Source organism: Bos indicus x Bos taurus, chromosome 15 (genome assembly GCF_003369695.1).
Source record: "Bos indicus x Bos taurus breed Angus x Brahman F1 hybrid chromosome 15, Bos_hybrid_MaternalHap_v2.0, whole genome shotgun sequence".
Taxonomy (NCBI): Eukaryota; Metazoa; Chordata; class Mammalia; order Artiodactyla; family Bovidae; genus Bos; species Bos indicus x Bos taurus.
In genome coordinates, this window is record NC_040090.1 from 79,049,649 (window position 1) to 79,070,176 (window position 20,528).

At 34.6% G+C, this 20,528-nt stretch overlaps 1 protein-coding gene across 4 annotated transcripts in view; it reads left to right on the forward strand.

The window, feature by feature from the left end:
- The window catches only part of DYNC2H1 (dynein cytoplasmic 2 heavy chain 1), a 393,951-nt gene that overhangs the window by 167,988 nt on the left and 205,435 nt on the right, over positions 1–20,528 (forward strand). For 3 of the 4 annotated variants that reach the window (XM_027563956.1, XM_027563958.1, XM_027563959.1), the window contains 8 exons: positions 130–150; positions 1,538–1,636; positions 2,999–3,122; positions 8,883–9,046; positions 11,039–11,158; positions 11,711–11,845; positions 14,194–14,337; positions 19,369–19,458. In XM_027563956.1, the coding sequence (XP_027419757.1) occupies positions 130–150; positions 1,538–1,636; positions 2,999–3,122; positions 8,883–9,046; positions 11,039–11,158; positions 11,711–11,845; positions 14,194–14,337; positions 19,369–19,458 (897 nt within the window). The remainder of the gene's footprint in view (positions 1–129; positions 151–1,537; positions 1,637–2,998; positions 3,123–8,882; positions 9,047–11,038; positions 11,159–11,710; positions 11,846–14,193; positions 14,338–19,368; positions 19,459–20,528) is intronic. The other variant, XM_027563957.1, reaches the window with a different exon arrangement.

Here is a 20,528-nt window from a genome sequence, read left to right on the forward strand (position 1 = left end):
TATCTCTGAAGAAGTATAAATAAGATGAACACAAACTTGTAACTATTCTTTGAAATTCTTAGGCATATTTTCTGTGCTAAATACATGATTTTTTGAAACATTATCTTGTTCTCTTTTTAACTGCTTCAGATCATTGGCTTGAAATCATGGGTAAGAACTTTTTAAAATTTAAAATAATTATTTTTGTAGTTAAGCAAAATCTAGTTTACTTGTGGAATGTTTGCTATTGAATGCTAGCATAAAATGACATCTAAAACCTAGTGTGCAATACTTAAGAGGTTTACTAGCCATGTTATTTTGCTTGCAATTGCACATGTATGTGGTAGAGCAGTAAGTGAAGCCTCCAGAATTAGATGCTGGGTGAAGATCATATAGTGGGGTAACACTGGGGGATTCGTGGTGTTAGTGGTCCCCTCTGGATACAGGTAAAAAGAGGCTGCAATATTTAGAGAGAATTTTAAAACAGTAATAAAGCTGTTTTAGAGTCAGTCAACTCTTTATTATAACCGTGTGTTGGCAGTTTTCAACATCATTGCAGATAAATGCTGTTGATCTCCAGGGCATGTTATCCCACCATCCCCCTCCCCCTTGAGATGCCAGTAAGGAAAAATCCGTGTCCTTATTAGAACTACCCCAGTTCTAAGTCTTTACTTCACTGTTACCCTCATGTGTTATCTTATCCTTATATCCTGTAACTGAATTATGTTTTTCAAATAAATGTGAAAATTTAAGAAAAATTTGGTCAGTTGTTATTTAAATCTGATTTGCTAGGTAACAATGACTATTAGATGGTTTAAAATTTATCATATATTTATGATATATGATCAACTTAAATATATGTAAAGATACATAAATATATAATTGGCTTTATATAGTAAGTATATATGTAAAGATATATAAATATATAATTGGCTTCCTTTCATTTTCTGAATGGCATGTGTATGTAGTTTTCTAATTTTATGTTTGTTTCAGAGTTTAATTAGCACAAGGTGTGAAGTAATGAATTTAGTTCATAGTTCATTAGATCTTAACCAATCATCTTATGTAATTTTCTCTTCTAGGATAATCCTTTTGTAATAGTTAGAAAAATTAGTCTTAAAATATAAATAATTATATCACTGATTATTTCAGCAATACTTTTATGATTAGCTCTTACTTCGTTTATTCAACCAAAGAATATCTAAAGTTTAGGGAACGACTTGTGTATTTTAAAACCAAGAAGAGAAGTGCAAATGGCATCTACTTAGGACTAGAATGCTTGCTTACTGTGTTGTTAATGTACATTTTCTGTGTTATTGTAAATAAAACTGTATTCTAACTTTACTGTGGTTAAATTTAATAACCTAATATTAATTTCTGATAAAATTTATTAATTTAGCCTCCAGTGGAGCTAAAAACAACCTTCATTTCCTCACTATAGTTTTATATTTGTGTTCTTCAAAACCTTAGAGAAAAACTCACTCATTAATTGTTTAATAATTTTTAGGAAATGATTTTCCTTTAATGAAAGCTTATAAATTTTCTTTTTTTTATTTAGAGTCGAGTATGCCCATTTCTTATCGACCCTTCTTCCCAAGCTACAGAATGGTTAAAGACACATTTGAAAGACTCACGCTTGGAAGTTATTAACCAGCAGGTGTGTATTACTTACAATTTAGATACCAAGTAGTAATGGAGTAATGGCATCTTATGGTGACAAGAACTCTGGGTCTGTAATCAGAAAACATAGGTTCAAACCAAGTTCTTATAACTTACCTGGCATGGGCCCTGGGGAAAGAAATGTAGCTTTCTTAGCTTTCGTTTTATAATTTGTAAAAAGGAATAAGAATCTTTGATTCCGTCTATATGCAAGGTATTGATCTAAGCCCAGGAATTTATGTTAGTAATCACAGTTCATGCCCTTATGGCGATGACAATTGAGTAATTAGTTACACTAAACAAATAAGCATTTATACCAAATTATGATTAAAGTTAAGTGCTATAGAAGGGTGCTATAGAAGTAAGTTACTTAGGGACTTAGGAAAATCCCCTGGACTTTTAAATTTCCTCTTCATGTAACTCAGCAGTGATCATTTGTGTTGTGTCCTGAGATTTGACAATCGGTCAATGAAGTATAATAGTGTTTTGTGTAGTGACTTCTCGCAGTCATGTTTATCTTGCCAAAGAAATTATTTTTCATGTTTTTTGAGAAAGTCCTAATGCATGGTTAATTTTTTAGTCAATTTTTTAATTTAATCAAATTTTAATCATTTTAATTCAGATGCTTGAAAATTACCTCTTTAAAATGTTCTTCACTTATCAAATGAGGATATCTAACTCATTTGTGTTTAAGAATAATTGTAATATGTAATTATTTATATAATATATAAAATATTTCATGTCACTTATGGTTGTAGTAGGATATTTAGATAATAATTATTATCCAAATATTTAATTTTTTAAAACAAAGTTAGAGAATTGGAGTGGTATTTAAAGTGACTTTTTGCCTACTCAGAAAGCCTAAAAATTCTTGCATGGTTATAAACTTTTGTCTAAATGTTTCTTTTCAAAATAATTAGAACTATCACAGCAAGATAAGTTTACTAGAATTCATCAGCTTGTCTTTGTTACTCCATTCAATGTTTGATATTGAATATAAATAGTTTTTATTAATAGTTAGATGAGTAAATTATTGCATATAGAATTTGAAAATTTTTTTCTGCATCAATTTGAAATTCTAGAAAATTTTAAAGGCTGTTTTTATTATTAATGTTAAAATCTTATTTTTCTAATGTATATATTTAAATTATTTATGAATTTATTTGATAATTTATCCAATCAACTTGGTTCATGATCAAATACTTAGAAGTTGATGAAGACAATTATGAATAATTTATGTTATTACCATATTGATTTTAAAATGTTTGTATTATTCCTGTTAATATTTTCAATATCTATATGACCTTTGTAAATCTAAGGTAATAAAGGAATTCATATGTATTCTTATTTATTCTCTTAGGATAGTAACTTTATCACAGCTCTTGAGTTGGCAGTACGTTTTGGGAAAACCCTTATTATACAAGAAATGGATGGTGTAGAACCTGTACTTTATCCACTATTGAGACGAGATCTGGTTGCTCAAGGTAAATGAATATTTGACAGTTTCCAGAGAGTAACTATTTTTTAAATACAAGCTATTTAACTTCAACAACTAACTTTGACTTTTTTTTTGTCTTTCCACTGAATCTGAGGATATGAAAACTTTTTGGAGGGTGGATGATAGTAATGTCAGAATCTCATAGTAATAGCAATTAAAAAACCTTTAATTAAAGTGTGTTTATACAAGAAGGGCCATATCAGGGTCTCCCACACCATTCCCAGGTACAGTGTCTTACGAGGAAGGCTCAAGGGACTCAGCACACGGGTGCACTCATGGCTTATATTATTGGAGCAAAAGGCTACAGAGCAAAGTCAGCAAAGAGAAAGGCACGTAAGGTGAAGTCAGGAGTCAGGAAACCAAGTGCACATTCCGAGTCTTCTTTCATTGGAGTCACTCAGGCTGTGTTTAAATCCCCCAGGACAAGTTGTGACAACACGTATGTAAATTGTCTACACACCAAGGAAGACGCAGAGTTTTCAATGGGGCTTATTATGTAAGCATAGTCTACCTAGCAGGGAGCAAAATTGCAGACTTCCCAAAGGAAAGCAGGTGTTCAGCATACACCATTTTGTTTGTACAACAGTTTAAGTACAGTGAGCTGCTCTTTCCTGTTCTGGTAAACATAAGAACCTTAACAAAATCCCAAATTCCCAGAGGTTGTTAAGGGCCTTGCAAGCTGGTCTCCCTAAGAATACTGGTCTTCGAATGTTACATCACCTCAGGCACCTAACCCAGACTTTGATATTAGGAAGTAATGCCCTTAAACTCTGCATGTTGTGCAAAGTGTATATGTGGACATACATAGACATGTATTTATATATAAATACGTAGTTACTTGGCACGACACACTTTGCTAGCACCACAGAGTTTAGAAAATTGGAGTTATTGGGGGCAAAGTGAAGAAATAGCAAAGCCTGCACTATCTATTGATCACCTTTTATCCTACAAATAGTTATGCTTGGCTGAGCAGTGGTTGGTAAATTATGGAAAGAATTCTAGGAGTGGGACTGTTGCTGGTGTAACCTGAAGTTACCTCCCAGAGTTCAATCTCTGGTCTCAGTCTGTTATTTACTAAAGCTAATTCAGATCTGTTGAACCACCTCTTGCTATACTGTCTTAAAGGAAGTGGAAAGGAATCTTTTGATCATCTGAATCTGACTCTATAGTCTATATGTTGTCCCTTGGGCTCATTAAATTTGTCTCAATGAGCTCTGACTGGTGTTAGGTCTTAACTGTATCTGCTTCATTGTCTGAGAGTGGAGTTTGACAAGGTCCCCTAAAACTGAATCTGTGGAGAAATGATAATATTCTATGTCATGATTGGTTCATGTGATGAACCACTATTCCAGATAGTTGTTCAGGGCTGGTTTGGGTGAATTTGTTAATTTCTGTTCATTTCATTGAGAAAAAGGCAGTTAAAGTCTGACCCTACCCTACTTTTTCCACCTTCAGTCCAGAGTTGGATGTATTCATATGACTTCAGTTGAAGTCTGTATCCCCTTTGATTATACTTCACACTGTCCTTTTCCATAGTTTTGCGTTCCTCGTGAATAGTCATTTGTTACTGTACGTTTCTGCTGAGGACAGAGGATGGTTGTCCTAAAATGACATAAAGCAAAGCTTAGGTCCCAGTTCATTTATATCCCTGTGTTCTTAATCTAAGCAATATAAACTGCATTTCTGCATAGTGATGTTGAAACAGGTACAAATAATAAGAATAGAATGTACTTCTCCTCAAATTTATACAGTTCAAAAATCACGTCAAATATGTATTGATCCAAAAGAACAAGGTATAGTTCCTCCTCAAAGTCTCTACTGACTTTGGGCTTTATTTGTTTTTTATTTTCTAAGTGCTCCAGATGGTCGGTTAGGTTGTTTATTTGAGATTTTTCCTGTTTCTGGAGGTGGGCCTGCATTGCTTCTGTTGTGGTTTCTAGTGGGTGCCTTTGTGTGGAAGTGTCCCCCTACAGTCTGCTTGTGCCCAGAGGCTTCCGTGGGAGCGCCGAAACTGACGTAACCCCACACCTGCCTTTCCTCTGGTTTGCTGGCAGCTGTCGCCTTGTAGGAGGTTGGGCTGGAGATGGAGTTGCTCGTTCACAGCCAGGTGTTTCTGGGGCTTGTCCTCTGTTCCGTGGCCATCACTGGCGGATAGGGCCTGTTCCCAAGTGGTTGGAGCAGAAGTTTTGAAGGTTGGGTCTGAGCTGGCTCCATCTCCTTTAGTGTGTTCCCTCCCCAATCTGGCACCAGCCTCCTTTCCCAGGAGGGGAGCCGTGCCTGGATAAGAGGGGCTGGATGGGCACTTGGCATTGGCCTGGGTACAAATTGTGGATGTCTTACCAGAGATAAGAAGTTGTGGCTGCTCTGAGGTGCTGCCTGTGTAAGTACCTGTAATAGCTGTTCCCACCCTGCTCAGACATTTCTTTAGGCCTGAGTTTTCTTTTTCCCAGCTGAGCTTTCTCCTCATCTGGAGCAGCCCTCACCCCAGTTGAGCGGTTGCTGGACTCAGATTGGGTATGTGCTGAAGCCTTCACAGGAACACAGTCAGCCACCCTTGCAGCTTTAATCCCGTCTCCCCCTGGTTTAGAAGTAAGCAGGAATGTTTTGTGGCTCCTCATGAATGGCGTCCAGGCTGCTCATGGTCCTCCTGTTAGTCCCAGCAGCCCTCCAGGCAGTGCAGAGACTCATTTCTCAGTGTCAGACCTTTGGACAAGACCTTTGCATGGTTTGTGACTCACACCACCTACTCCTTCAGGAGGAGCTCTGCCTGTGTGATCCCTCTTCTGAGTCGTCTCTTAGGGACACAGCTACAGACCTGATAGCTTTCTACACCTTTTTACGCAAATCTGTGTTTTTACATCTTCTAGTTCTGCTGCAGTTGGTTTTCAGTGAGGATTGTTTCACATGTAGACATATTTTTGATGTGTTCTGCATCCTTTTCCTTTGCCATTTGGATTTTTTATCCCTGGGTTAATGTTGTTTTGTTTGTATTCTGTGTTTTGTATATATGTCAACTTAGGTTAATTTTTTTAGGTATTTCTCTATTGCATCTAATTTGTCAAATGTATTGGGGTATCTTTATATAATATTCTTATAACTTTAAAACTTCAGTGAGGTTTTCAATGATGTGTCATTTATCAATAATGATATTTTTTTTCTCTTTTTCTTTGGTCAGTCTTGATAACAGTATATCAGTTTTATTGATCTTTTCAGATATCAATTTTTAACTTTGTTAATTTTCTCTATTGTATTTTCAATTTTTGTTTTTTATTTATTCCTAATATTTTCCTTAGATTTTGTTTGCTTGTCTTTTTTTCCTAGATTCTTGAAATAGAAATAAAAAGTACTAATAATTCAATATTTTCTTTTTTCTAACATTCATTTCTGTCTATAAATTTTCTGCTAAGCCCTTCTTTAGCTTTATACCACAAGTTTTGGTCTGTACTTTTTAAAAAATTCATAAGTTACTTAATGCTTTCTTATTTAATTTTCAAGGAGTTGGATATTTTCTAGGTATTCTTTTGTGTTGGTTTCTAGATTAACTCCATTGTGGTCAGGAAACTTATTCTGAAACATTCAGTTTTTTAAGTCCTATTGAAGTTTTCTTTATGATCTGGGATTGGCTCATTTTCATAAATGTTTGTTAATTGTATTGCTTAGACTTTCTATATCTTTACTTTTTACTTCTATTTGTCCTATTATATACTGAGAAAAAGAGTCTCATGATTTTGGATTTGCTTTTCAGTTCTGTCAATTTTTATTTTAAATATTTTGAAGCTACGTGTTTGGATACATACATATTTGGATATGTGCTGTCTTTCTGTTTGGTTATTTTCTTTATCATTATCAACTGTCCTTTGTCTCTAGAAATATCTCAAGTTTTAGAATTTGGTGTTAGAATAATTACACTAATTTTGAAGATTGGTATTGGAATATTTTTGAATTCTTTTACTTTCAAATTTCTGTTGGTTTTCTTTATAAAATGTGTTTCTCATAAATAGTGTATCATTTGATTTTTTATTTCTATTCATGAGACAATCTTACTTTTTTGTATGTATAATTTAAATAACCAATTCTTGCAATAACTAATACTGTTTTTTAAGGAGCCTGATTGATTTTTTAATCAGATGTTTGTTTTTCATGGCTACTCTGTATGTAACAATATGCATCTGTGACTTAACTTTATTAATATAGATAAATGCTTGCCGCTTTTCTATGATCTTTAATTCCATACACCCCATACTTGCTTTTGCATCATTATTGTGCTGCATTATCATGCTCCATATGATGTTATAATTACTGATTTTAAGATCTGTATTTATACATGTTTAACCTTTATGGTGTTCTCCCAGTATTTCCACTGTCTCATTTCCTCTGGGATTATTTTTTTTTTGTCTGAAGAATTTCCTTATCATTTCATTTAGTGCAGATCTATTGAAAACAAGCTTTTTTTTTTTCATTTTTAAGTGATTTTTTTCTCTATATCTAACAGAATTCTAGGTTGACAGCTATTTTCTGTAGCACTTTGAGGTTCTTATTGCATTGTATTCTAGCTTATGTCATCCCTATTGAGAAATTGCCTGCTGGTTTATTGTTGCTTTTTTGTAAGTGATACATCATTTTTCTCTGGTAATTTATAATTTTTCTTTGTCCTTGGTTTTCAGTGATTTTACTGTGATATCCTTAGATTAGTTTTCTTTGCATTTATTCTGCTTGTATTGTCTTAAATCATTCTATTTGGTACATAGTTATTACATTGAATCTTTAAATTTGTACTTTTCTTTCAATATTAATTTGATTTCTTTTTGATCCTTTGAATATCCTCTTTCATAAAGTGTGTTTTGAATTCTTTTAAAATCTATTCTAGGAGTCTCAAAAATTCTTTACATTGGTTTTTGTAACATTAGAAAATAATCTTTGATAATGTGGTTTTTTACCTAAAATATTAGCTACTTTTATCAGTTGAAGTCATAAATAACGGGTGTAATAGTTGATTGATTTTTCTGTATATGATATATAATTAAAATAATTGTTATTTATATTAGAATATAAAAAGCTTCTTTATGAGGCAGAGGTTTACTTTTTCTCAGTTTCACTTGTTGCAAAGCTCCTGTGCATGACAGTCTGAATAAATCCTTTTTGACATTAATAATGGATTCTTTGCAATTACTGATATGTTGTTTTTTCCAGGTTTTACCAGGTCATTCTGTTTTTAAGTGTTACATCTTAAATACTAGCACAATAAACACTTTGAAACTGGTAAATTTTGAAGTAGAGAATAATTAAGCATTTCCATTTTTGTCATCTATAATCAAACATTTCAGAAAATTTGATAATATGAAACATATAGTTAATGTTAAAACTGTATCCCTGGAGAAGAGAATGGCAACCCACTTCAGTAAGCATTCTTGCCTGGAAAAACCCATGGACAGAGGGTTCATGGGGGTCACAAAGAGTCACACATAACTGAGCACATATTAAATATAAGTAGATATTCTTTCGATGCTTCAATATCCTAGGATTGTCTTAATAAGTATTATTTATCTTTGTTTGCCTAAGTGCTGACTGATTAGTAGAGCATTCTTGTTAACGGTCTTTTGGGTAGCCTCACTGTTGCTGTCTTTTGGACTGTATTGAAAAGCTTGAGTAAAAACTATTTAGAGGTACTAGAAAATAGTATTTTATAATGTCATGTAGCAAAATACTGAATATTCAGACCAGCTAATTATGTCATTTTAAAAAATAGGACCACGTTATGTGGTACAAATAGGTGACAAAATTATCGACTACAATGAAGAGTTTCGCCTGTTTTTGTCAACAAGAAGCCCAAATCCCTTTATTCCACCGGATGCAGCTTCCATTGTTACTGAGGTTAACTTTACTACAACAAGAAGTGGATTACGAGGACAGGTATATATGGACAATCATAATTTGCCTTAGAAATCTTCAAAATCTTCTTTGTATACTTGTGAAATACTTTGAGAAGCTATTTTGTTAAACTGATTAGCATTTAAACTCATGATTTTGGAAATACACTTGGAAATCAGCAACACATTTGGGTTTATTTCATTTTCCATTAGTGTTAGAATTATATATTTGTTGCTAATGTCAAATTGCTACTTCTTCCAGTAAAACTTTAATTTTACAGTCTACTTATATTTGTTAGAATTTGAGAATTAGAAGGATCATACACATTAAGATTAGTAACTTTATTATTTTTTTAATTGTGAAAACTGAAGCTTAAGTGTTAAAACTGCATTTAGTTGACTTATTCAGCTAGTTGAGTATCTTTGATTCCAAATCCAACATTGTTTTTGACCAGAACATTTGTATGTTTGAATTCTCTTTTTCTTTGTATGGCTTATTACAGTTTATAATTATTGCATGAACTGCAAAATAATTTTCATGTACAGACTTTTGGTTATACACTCAGTTACTCATTTTATTTCCTTTTTAAAAATATCCTGTTGATTTTTTAGTATCATCCTGTTTTTTTACTCACTTAACAATAGTATATATTTTTTCTTTTGATTCAAATGGTAGCATATATATTTGCTGTGATTTTTTAATTTACTTTATGTAATTTTTAAAGCTCTCCTTTTAAATATTTTTCTTACCGTACTAGATGACTCACTGCATATTTTCATCAACAGTGTCTTTTGATAGCCTTGATGATTCTTGTCATAAATAAAACAAAGTCCAAATTACTCAAAAGTTGGCAGAATTTGACAGAATGGCTTCCTCTATATAAAAGCTCTCCACTGTAATTGCTAAAAAGGGCTATTTAGGTATTACTTTAATGAGAACTAATTGAACATGTTTATACAATAGATTTTAAATTAGCATATTTATGACATGCAAATGTCATTCCCTATTTTAAAGTTTTACATTTAAGACTTTGACGTAGCAGTCTTCAACAGCTTTATTAAGATTCAGCTCATGTATCATATGATTGACCCTTGAAAGTTTACATTTCAGTGTTTTGGTTTTTTTTAGTGGAATTTCTGGGTTTTATGGTATCAGTGTCTCATGGTAACAATGCTTGCCTGGTAGTTCGGCTGGTAAAGAATCCTCCTGTAATGCAGGAGACCCCAGTTCAGTTCCTGGGTTGGGAAGGAATCCCCTGGAGAAGGGATAGGCTACCCACTGCAGTGTTCTTGGGCTTCCCTAGTGGCTCAGCTGCTAAAGAATCTGCCTGCAAGGCGGAGACCTGGGTTCATTCCCTGGATTGAGAAGATCTCCTGGAGAAGGGAACAGCTACCCACTCCAGTATTCTGGCCTGGAGAATTCCATGGGCTGTATAGTCTATGGGGTCTCAAAGAGTAGGACACGACTGAGTGATTTTCACTATGGTAACAATATGTTTAAATTTTTGAGGAATAGAAAAAAATTTCTAAAGTAGCTATACAATTTTAGTTTCCTGCCAGTAGTATATGACATTTTCTCTTTTTACACATAGTTACAACATTTATTATTATTCATCTTTTTAATTGTAGCCATCTTAATAGGTATGATATGGTTTCTTATTGTGATTTTGATTAGATATCTCTTTCTTTATTTTTGTGACTAACTACCATGAGAAAGTTAGCTTCTATAGTTTTTATATATAATCTAAGAACTGAATATTAGATGCTGATATGTTAAATGATGCAATTTCTTACAGCTGTTTTTATAATATGTAACATTTTATCAGTTAGCTTCACTATTCATTTTGCCTCTTTTGTCAGAAATAATTGTGGAGGTGTCTCATATGTTTAACTAGAAAGAATGAAGTGTACAGAGTAGTATATTTGTAATATCCAATCAAACATAAGGTCTCTTTGTGGGAAGTTTTCACTTTGGTTTGTCTTGCTTGACCTTTATTGTTAGAATAATCTTGGCCTTTTTTTTTTTTTTATAAAGCTTTTGGCATTAACTATTCAACATGAGAAACCTGATTTAGAGGAACAGAAAACAAAACTATTACAGCAGGAAGAAGATAAGAAAATACAGTTAGCTAAGCTTGAAGAATCTCTTTTAGAGGTAAAATTTAGTTATTCAGGATGTTGATCATATTACATATTTTGATTAAAATCAAATGCTATTTTTTTAAAGGTTATAATGCCTTCAGCATGTTTTTGGTTGTATCAGAAGAATATCAATATATATATTAAAATCAAAATTCAAACAGAAAAAGGGTAGATATCTTGGAATATGAAACTTGGGAGTAATGTTTAAGACAAGTGATTTTTAACTAATACTGTCTTTACGCTGTATTTCATTAATGTTTAATTATATGCTCAGAACAACATTCAAAAGAAGCATGAGATTATGATTTGATCTGTAACTTTAAATGATTTTTATTTTTATTAAATTGATAAAATTAATATATATACAATGCTTTAATGATACAGTATCATCTAGTGATTTGCAGTATCTTTTCATATACAAGGCTGTAAAATATTGAAATTCTTTTAAAAGTATGTAAGTTCCCGTAAATATCATCAAATTAATAGTAGTTAACTTGGACTTCCTTTAATTGATCATTTTAGTATATATAATAATGTTCATATTATTTTATTAATTTTTCTACAGACACTTGCCACATCTCAAGGTAATATTTTGGAAAATAAAGATTTGATTGAATCTTTGAATCAGACAAAAGCAAGCAGTGCACTTATTCAGGAGTCACTTAAAGAATCTTACAAACTCCAAATTTCTCTTGATCAAGTAAATATTTTCTTTATGATCTTATATTATTTTCTTAAATGTTCATGTTAATATGATAAAAATCAAAGTATCAAGACTTCAGGGGAATGATGAGTGCAAAAAAGAAAGCTAATCAAAAATGCCAGGTCCTGGGGTCTAATTCTTGTTATTATGGAGAGAGTGATAGATGTTGAGCATATCAAGGGTAAAGAGTGTTGGTCATTTTTGTCCCCTGCTGAATGTCACTGATTTCTGGCATGTTATCTAGAGTCGTAGGGAAGCCCAGGTGGTGCAGTGGTAAATAATTAGCCTGCCAGTACAGGAGATGCAGGTTCAGTCTGTGGGTCAGGAAGATCCTCTGAAGGAGGAAATGGCACCCAACTCCAGTATTCTTGCCTGGAGGATTCCTTGGATAGAGGAGCCTGGTGAGCTACAGTCCATGGGGTTGCAAAGAGTCGGACATGACTGAGCACTCATGCACACTAAAGTTCTCAGTTCAGTTCAGTTCAGTTGCTCAGTCATGTCTGACTCTTTGTGACCCCATGGACTGCAGCACACCAGGCTTCCCTGTCCATCACCAACTCCCGGAGTCCACCCAAACCCATGTCCATTGAGTTGTTGATGCCATACAACCATCTCATCCTCTGTCGTCCCCTTCTCTTCCTGCCCTCAATCTTTCCCAGCATCAGTGTCTTTTCCAATGAGTCAGCTCTTCGTATCAGGTGGCCAAAGTATTGGAGTGTCAGCTTCAACATTAGTCCTTCCAATGAACACCCAGGACTGATCTTGTTTAGGATGGACTGGTTGAATCTCCTGGCAGTCCAAGGGACTCTCAAGAGTCTTCTCCAACACCACAGTTCAAAAGCATCAATTCTTTGGCACTCAGCTTTCTTTATAGTCCAACTCTCACATCCAGACATGACTACTGGAAAAACCATAACCTTGACTAGACAGACCTTTGCTGTAAATTTGTATTGAAATTGAAACTGAATGTGTTTTTGTGTTTAATGACTATTAAGCATCTTTGCCATTCCTGAAACTTTTCTTAAGGCAAATTAAGTATATTAATAAAAGAGTTAAAAGTTATTTTTCCATTAAAAACATCTTTCTTCCCTTTTCATCCTCTATCCTGTGAATGTGATGACTGAGCTCTTTTCTTACAAATAGTTAAAATCCTTTTTACTTTATTATTTTAACATTTTCTGGAGTAAAATTTCAACCCTGTGTCAGTACAATGAATCTTTTTTTCTTCTATATTTGGCGACAGAGATTTGCTGAAGAAAAGCAATAAAGATGAATGATACTGTGAATTCTCAGTCTCCAACCTGACGTGGCCCCTTACTGACATCCTGTAATTCTTTCCTATTTCCTTGAATGACTTTTCCAAATTTTTTTTAGATGTTTTTCAGTTCTTGCTCAAATTCTTCACATACATAGATTTCTTTCTTTGCATGAGAAAGTGCTCTGTTGAAACCAGAATTACAACAGGCTTAGAGCTTCTTTTCAAACTAGCCATCCCACCTTCTCTACCACTACTAAAAAGGCAGATGTCATAACTGTTATTCTCACCAGAAGGATTTTGACCTTTCTGTGCATTCTCTTTCTGAATAGGCATCCCTGAGTCACACACATAATTTTTCCAATATCATATTTGTAATCCTGTTTCTTTGGTCAGAGTGGCATAGATAACTTTCTCAGAGTTCCGTTCATAACCTCAAGGCCATTTAATCCTGTGATTCTTTCATCTTTATCGTCCTTTACCTTCAGTCAGAACGAAAGCCCTTGTGCTTATTGGTTCATTTTATGCTTATGTTGAACAATGCTGGGTGCTCTGTTGATATCTTAATGTGGCCCTCAGTTGCAGTCGTCTTCTCTACCTCTGCGTCCATCAGGGTTCTCTTGGTACCGGTCCCACATGCTACATTCCTCGTCCTGACTTTGCTCCACTGCAGGGATAGCCGTAGTGCCATGCTGTCTCACATGACCTACGTGACCTCTCATCACAACTGTTCACCATTTCGTCTTACCCTAATACAAGTGTTTACCTCTTTCTCCTGATACAAGTGTTCTTGGTCTTCAGTAAAACCATCCCTTGTACTACTCTATAATCAGAGCAGAGATGTATTTAGAATACACTGATGTAGTTTCATAAAAGTATAAAACCAATATATCATCTTAGGATTTTAAAAAGTATAAAAGTGTAAAAATATAAAAGCTGGATTATGATGTCTGAGTTGTGGGCTTCTGTGGTTCATCTGTATTCGTTGTCTGTGTGTTGGCAGAGTAAGGATGTGCACAGGAGCCTGCAGGTGGCTGTGAGCACTGGTACTAAGGTGTTATCCCTCCCTCCCCCCCACATTGTTCCACAGGAACGGGATGCCTATCTCCCTCTGGCTGAGAGTGCCAGCAAGATGTACTTCATTATCTCTGACTTGTCCAAAATTAACAACATGTATCGCTTTAGCTTGGCTTCATTTCTCCGACTTTTCCAGCGAGCTCTGCAAAACAAACAGGTATGCTGGTGGTTACCCCATAGCTGAGACTGAATAAGAGAGATCGCTTTATTAGGTGCTAAATTTATAATAATTTCTTGAGTGAAGTTGCTTAGAATTACATTTCACAAGACCATATATAGCACCTTTAAACTATATTTAAAAGAAGCTGGTTCCTTAGTTGCATTTTGTGTTTTTAACAAACAGTCCCAATGTGACAGCCCTCTTAATGGGAATGATTTATGATTATAAATTAATAAATGATTATGTTCTAAGATGATCATAAAAAAACCTGGAAGATCAGAATTTAACCACATAATCTCATTACCTGGGGAAGCAACATTTAAAATTTCATAATATACCCTTGTTGTTTGGGGGTTTCCCCTTTGGCTCAGCAGTAAAGAACCTGCCTGCCAATTCAGGAGACCCAGGTTTCATCCCAGGGTTGGAAAGAGCCTCTGGAGGAGGGTACGGCAAAGCGATTCTTGCCTGGAGAATTCCATGGACAGAGGAGCCTGATGGGCTACAGTCCTTGGGGTCGCAAAGAGTCCGACACGACTGAGCAACTGAGCATGCATTTGTTGTTTGAGACTGTAGTATGTTACAGGTATCATTCTAGAAAATGGAAATAGAGCAATATACACTCTTTTATCAAGTTTGTATTCTAATGGAGGGAATATGTTAAAAAATACACATAAGTTTACGTAAAAGGTATAATTGCTATTGCTAAGTCACTTTAGTTGTGTCCGACTCTGTGTGATCCCATAGACGGCAGCCCACCAGGCTTTCCCGTCTCTGGGATTCTCCAGGCAAGAACACTGGGGTGGGTTGCCGTTTCCTTCTCCAATGCATGAAGGTGAATAATGAAAGTGAAGTCGCTCAGTCATGTCCGACCCTCAGCGACCCCATGGACTACAGCCCTCTAGGCTCCTCCATCCATGGGATTTTCCAGGCAAGAGTACTATACTGTGCTTTAAAAATATGTTGTACACAATTTTCATGTCCGTAAATATAAACCTACATGATGTTTTTGAGAACTTTTGAGGCTGTGTGTGTGTATGTTAGTTGTTTAGTCATGTCCGACTCTTTGCAACCCCACACACTGTAGCCCACTAGGCTCTTCTGTCCATGGGATTCTCCAGGCAAGAACCCTGGAGTGGGTTGCCATTTCCTTCTCCAAAAGGAACTATAGAAAGAAAGACAGTGAAGTCGCTCAGTCGTGTCTGACTCTTTGCGACCCCATGGACTGTAGCCTACCAGGCTCATCTATCCATGGAATTTTCCAGGCAAGAGTACTGGAGTGGGTTGCCATTTCCATCTCCTTTGAAGTTGTATCCTTTATTTAACTACCTCCTATGGAGTGTTCTGGAGAAGGCAGTGGCAACCCACTTCAGTACTCTTGCCTGGAAAATCCCATGGACAGAGGAGCCTGGTAGGCTGTGGTCCCTGGGGTCGCTAAGAGTCGGACATGACTGAACGAATTCACTTTCACTTTTCACTTTCATGCATTGGAGAAGGAAATGGCAACCCACTCCCATGTCCTTGCCTGGAGAATCCCAGGGACGGGGGAGCCTGGTGGACTGCCGTCTATGGGGTCTCACAGAGTCGGACACGACTGAAGCGACTTAGCAGCAGCAGCAGCAGCAGCAGCAGCATGGAGTGTTCTGGTTATCTCTGCTGAATATGTTTTTACATCTAAACTTGGCAGATGAAACAGTGTTTCTTTTATGCTCATCGATTCTGTGGGGAATTTGGTCAGGGCCTGGCCGGGCTGGCTTACAGCTGCCTGACGGGGTCTGCGCTTCGATGGGAGGAACTGAGAGGGAGTGGGTTCAGAGAGGCCCACTGGTGATGGGGGCGGGTGGACCTGATGGTGGGCTACTGACTGCGGCACCTCTGTGTGACGTTGGTTTCCTCACAGTGCAGACAGAGTAGGTGAGTTTCTCATATTGCACACTGAGATACCAAACATGTATTCCATTGGAAAAGACAGAAGCTGAATTGTTTTTTATAACCCAGCCTTGGGTCATTTCTGCTGTATTCTTTTGGTTGAAGCAGTCAGAGCCTGCCCAGATTTAAGAAGGGGAAAGGGACTTCACCTCCTGACAGAATGTCAAAGAATTTGGAGGTTATGTTTTAAATAGCTAGATACTTATAGGATTGTTTTTCCCTAGTGTTTTGTTTCTCTAATTATTTTCCTAGTTAACTTCCTAGACTTGGATAGTTGGGACAAAAATGCATATATGTAAGTCTTTAGACAAATAGTGTCTAATCATCCTTTGGAAATATATGCTGTTGGTGTATTAAAATCATACAACAACAGGGACCTTTTTCCATCATTCCTTATTCAGATGGTTAAGAATCTGCCTGCAATACAGGAGAACCAGAATATTGGTCAATCCCTGGGTTGGGAAGATCCCTTGGAGAAGGGCATGGCAACCCCCTCCAGTATTCAGGCCTGGAGAATCGCATGGACAGAGGAGCCTGGCAGGCTACAGTTCATAGGGTTGCACAGAGTTGGACATGACTGAATGACTAACACTTTCTTTAAGCAAAAATGGATATTATATATCTTTTAATAATTAGTCTATTAGGTATTGAAAAATATGTCACTATATTTGAAAGTCTTTAGTCACTTGTAAGATAAAATCACTTGTAGAATAGATATCAGATTATTTGTGTTTTTTCTTTGGTGAATTATGATTTTTTTATATTCTATTGTATTAGTATTTTTAAATTTGATTTATAAGAGATTCTTATATATTAAGGACATTAAATCTTTGTCATATGTTGCTAATATTGTAGGCTTATTGTTTGCTTTTAATTTATTTCAGTAATTTTTTTATGAAACCAAATTCATCAAATTGTTTTTTATAGTTTTTATGTTTGATGTAATACTAATATAAGTGTTTTTAGGATTATATTTTGGGTGCAAAAAATTTATTTTTTTAGATAAATTAGGGAGCAAAATTTCATATCCAAGTAGGCTTACTTAAGTCTGTCTTTCTGAGGAAAGACATTCAATTAATATTTACTGCAAACTTAGCATATGGCAGGCATTTTCTAGGTGCACGGGTGATATACTGGAGTGTAAATCAAGAAAAAGTATTGTCTTCATTGGCAGGGGCTAATTAATATTTTCATGAATAAATTATTTCAGAAAACCTTTGAGTACAGTGATTAAGGTTTACTAATGTCTTTTCCACTAAAATAAATCATCTAAAGTTCTCACATTCAGATTTGAAATAAAATGACAGCTGACAAAGAACTTATATTTTGGAGGTAGGCATTGTTGGTAAAATCTATTGTATCACTCCTGGGAAATAAGATAAGCATTTCTCCCACATATATTCATAATGTCCTTTGGACAAAGACTAGGTTTCAAGTTGCAGGGTTGGGCTGCAGAATACTTGTGTGTTAAAAAATTTTGAATTTTAATTGTTAACTCTAGTTATACCATTTATAATATTGTATTGGTAGAAGATTTATACAAAAAACAATAGTGTGAAGTTTGTGAGCGCTCATTCATGACATATTGATCTTATTTCTAATTTATTGTATCAACAAGTAAAACTAAAGAGTCATTTATATTATACTTCTTTTGCATTAATAATTTTGTATAAAACTTGAGAGTATGTAGTAAGAAGTTCATTTAAAATTGATTTTTATCTTTTAGTAAAAAGGTATTTATGTTAAAATTCAGTGATCACATAAAATATAAGAACTGAAAAAATATATTACAAGGTCTAAACTTAATAAAAATACTGATTATTTTATACTGTTTAGAAAAGCTTATAGCTTTGTATTTTGTTAGTGACAATAGTTCTGTGATAATGTGGCCATTGAATAACATTTACCTTTGAATAGGTATGTATTGTATTTGCACCTGTGTGTTTAGGTGGGCATTTGAGTTTATTTTAAAAAGTAATATAATCTTAAATTTTGTTTTCCATTGTTTTGAAAATCTACTCTATCTTATAGGTACTATATTCTGTCTCACATTAGCTTGTTTTTTAGTGGATCCAAGTTTTAATTTCACAAATGATCTTTGTTATTAAATAGTAGAATTAACAGGAGTGTTTGTGATGTGAACTGTGAATAATGAGCTCTCTTGGTTAGAACATGCTACTAACCAGAAGCTTGAAACCAAGGTCAGAAACCTATGTTTGATATATCTGTGTACCAGGTCACAATGTTTTCTGCTCATTTCACACATTTTATTTCTCATTCTGGTTGTACTTCTCTAAATATTTTGCTTGTTCCTTTCTTTCTTTTTTTTTTCTTGTCTGTTATCATCATAAGGAAGTAAGCAAATTTTGTCTAAATGTTATACCAGGATTGAATTTTACAAGGCATGTATTCTCCAAATGTACCCTGATTAAAGTGAGGTGTAACACTCATATTACAGTTAGGGAAAAGGCAGGCTTTTATACCATCCCTGTCCACTATTCCTAACCCAAGCCATTTTTCATTAATCAAATAACATAGCCATTAGTGATATTTTTCAAATCAAGGCAATTATATGCATGAAAGTACAAAAATAGGTAAAAAACTAAAACTTGTATGAATTTTGATACCATAAATTTCAAATTCATGAAAGATGAGCAAGATTTAAGATTATTTAAATTCTTATGCTGGGGATAAGAAAATTCTTTATAATATGGTTCTAGTCATACTGTTTTGAGACTGGATTGGTAACTATAATACACGTCATTAAATGAGTTTAACCCAGGTTGATGTAGTATTTTTAATGCCAGTAGAAATTAAAAATGGTAGGTCAAATTCAATTCATATTGTAATTGATTATAATTTTCATTTATTGAAAGCTTTAACTCTGTACATTAAAAAATACATCAGTTTTTTATTGTGTTAATGTAGAATTTTAGTACATTTATTTGTTTAGTCCCTTGAGTCTGACTGATGAAGATAATTGCTCCAGAATCAGTTTTGAGTGTGGGACAACAGTTTCTAAGCATGATCAAACTGTGAGGTACCTTTTAAATGTTCATGAGTTTCCTAATGGTTTCTCCATTTTCAAATTGTCATCTGCAGGATTCTGAAAATACAGAACAGAGGATTAAGTCTCTTATCAACTCATTAAAACATATGGTTTATGAATATATTTGTCGTTGTCTATTTAAGGTAAGAAATATTGTGTTTTCACTTATAAAATGTTACCTGAACCTTTATTTAATACAGTATTAGGTTAAATTATATTAAATTGTACATAACCTTTTACCTACTGGAAAGGTATTAGAATTGACATTTCTGATATTTTTCTAGAATGTCTTTGGGTACTCAGGATGTAGTGGAGAGAAAGGTGACAGCTTCACTAGCTGGCTTAGCCCTGCACTTGTCAGTGACCAGCGAAAGAGGGAATGAGGGTGGGTTAGGTAGATCATCTTCTAGCAGATGTTTCTCAGTCTTAGTGCTCAGGACATTTTGGGCCACATAGTTATTTGTTGTGCCATTAGCATTCCCTTTCCCCATTATGACAATCAAAAATACCTCAACAGTGCCGGATGTCCCCTGGGCTGGGGAACAAAACTTCCTATTCCCTGCATTACAAGGTAAACTAATACATGATTCTGTGTTTTGAACGAAATCTGTCATAGATGTCTTCAAATTATAAGGCACCCAGAGGAATAAACAATGAATCATTTTAAGAAATTTTACAATATTATAGAAAGTACAGAAGGTTTTCACATAGGACTATTTTATGAAAAAAAAAACCAGTCCTTGGGAATAGCTTGAGACATGATTTTAAAAAAAGCACTTTGTAAAGGCAGTTAACTATGAGAGAGAAATAGAGTTACTATGGTCCAATTATATAGACTTCTTAGAAGATCCTGAAAAAGATACACTTTTTATATTCTTCAGCACGAGATAGTAGTTTTTATGATTAGAGTGAGTTTATTGAACATGTTTACTTTAGACAGAGAATAAACCCTTCAAAGAGTTTATTGACATTGAATGTTATTGGAAATTCAAAGAATTATAGTTGAGTGTTTCTGCAGAATTCCCTCTCTAATGAAAATTGTGGGTATATATATATTTTTGAAAGGTCTCATAGTTTACTGTCATTCTAAAAATCAGCCATTCAGCCTTCAATTTTAGTTTGTATAAAAGGAGGAATTGTAAGAGAATAATCTCAAAGCCCATTTTGTCACTGGTTATCATCCTAGATATAAAGATGATATGTCAGTAGCTTC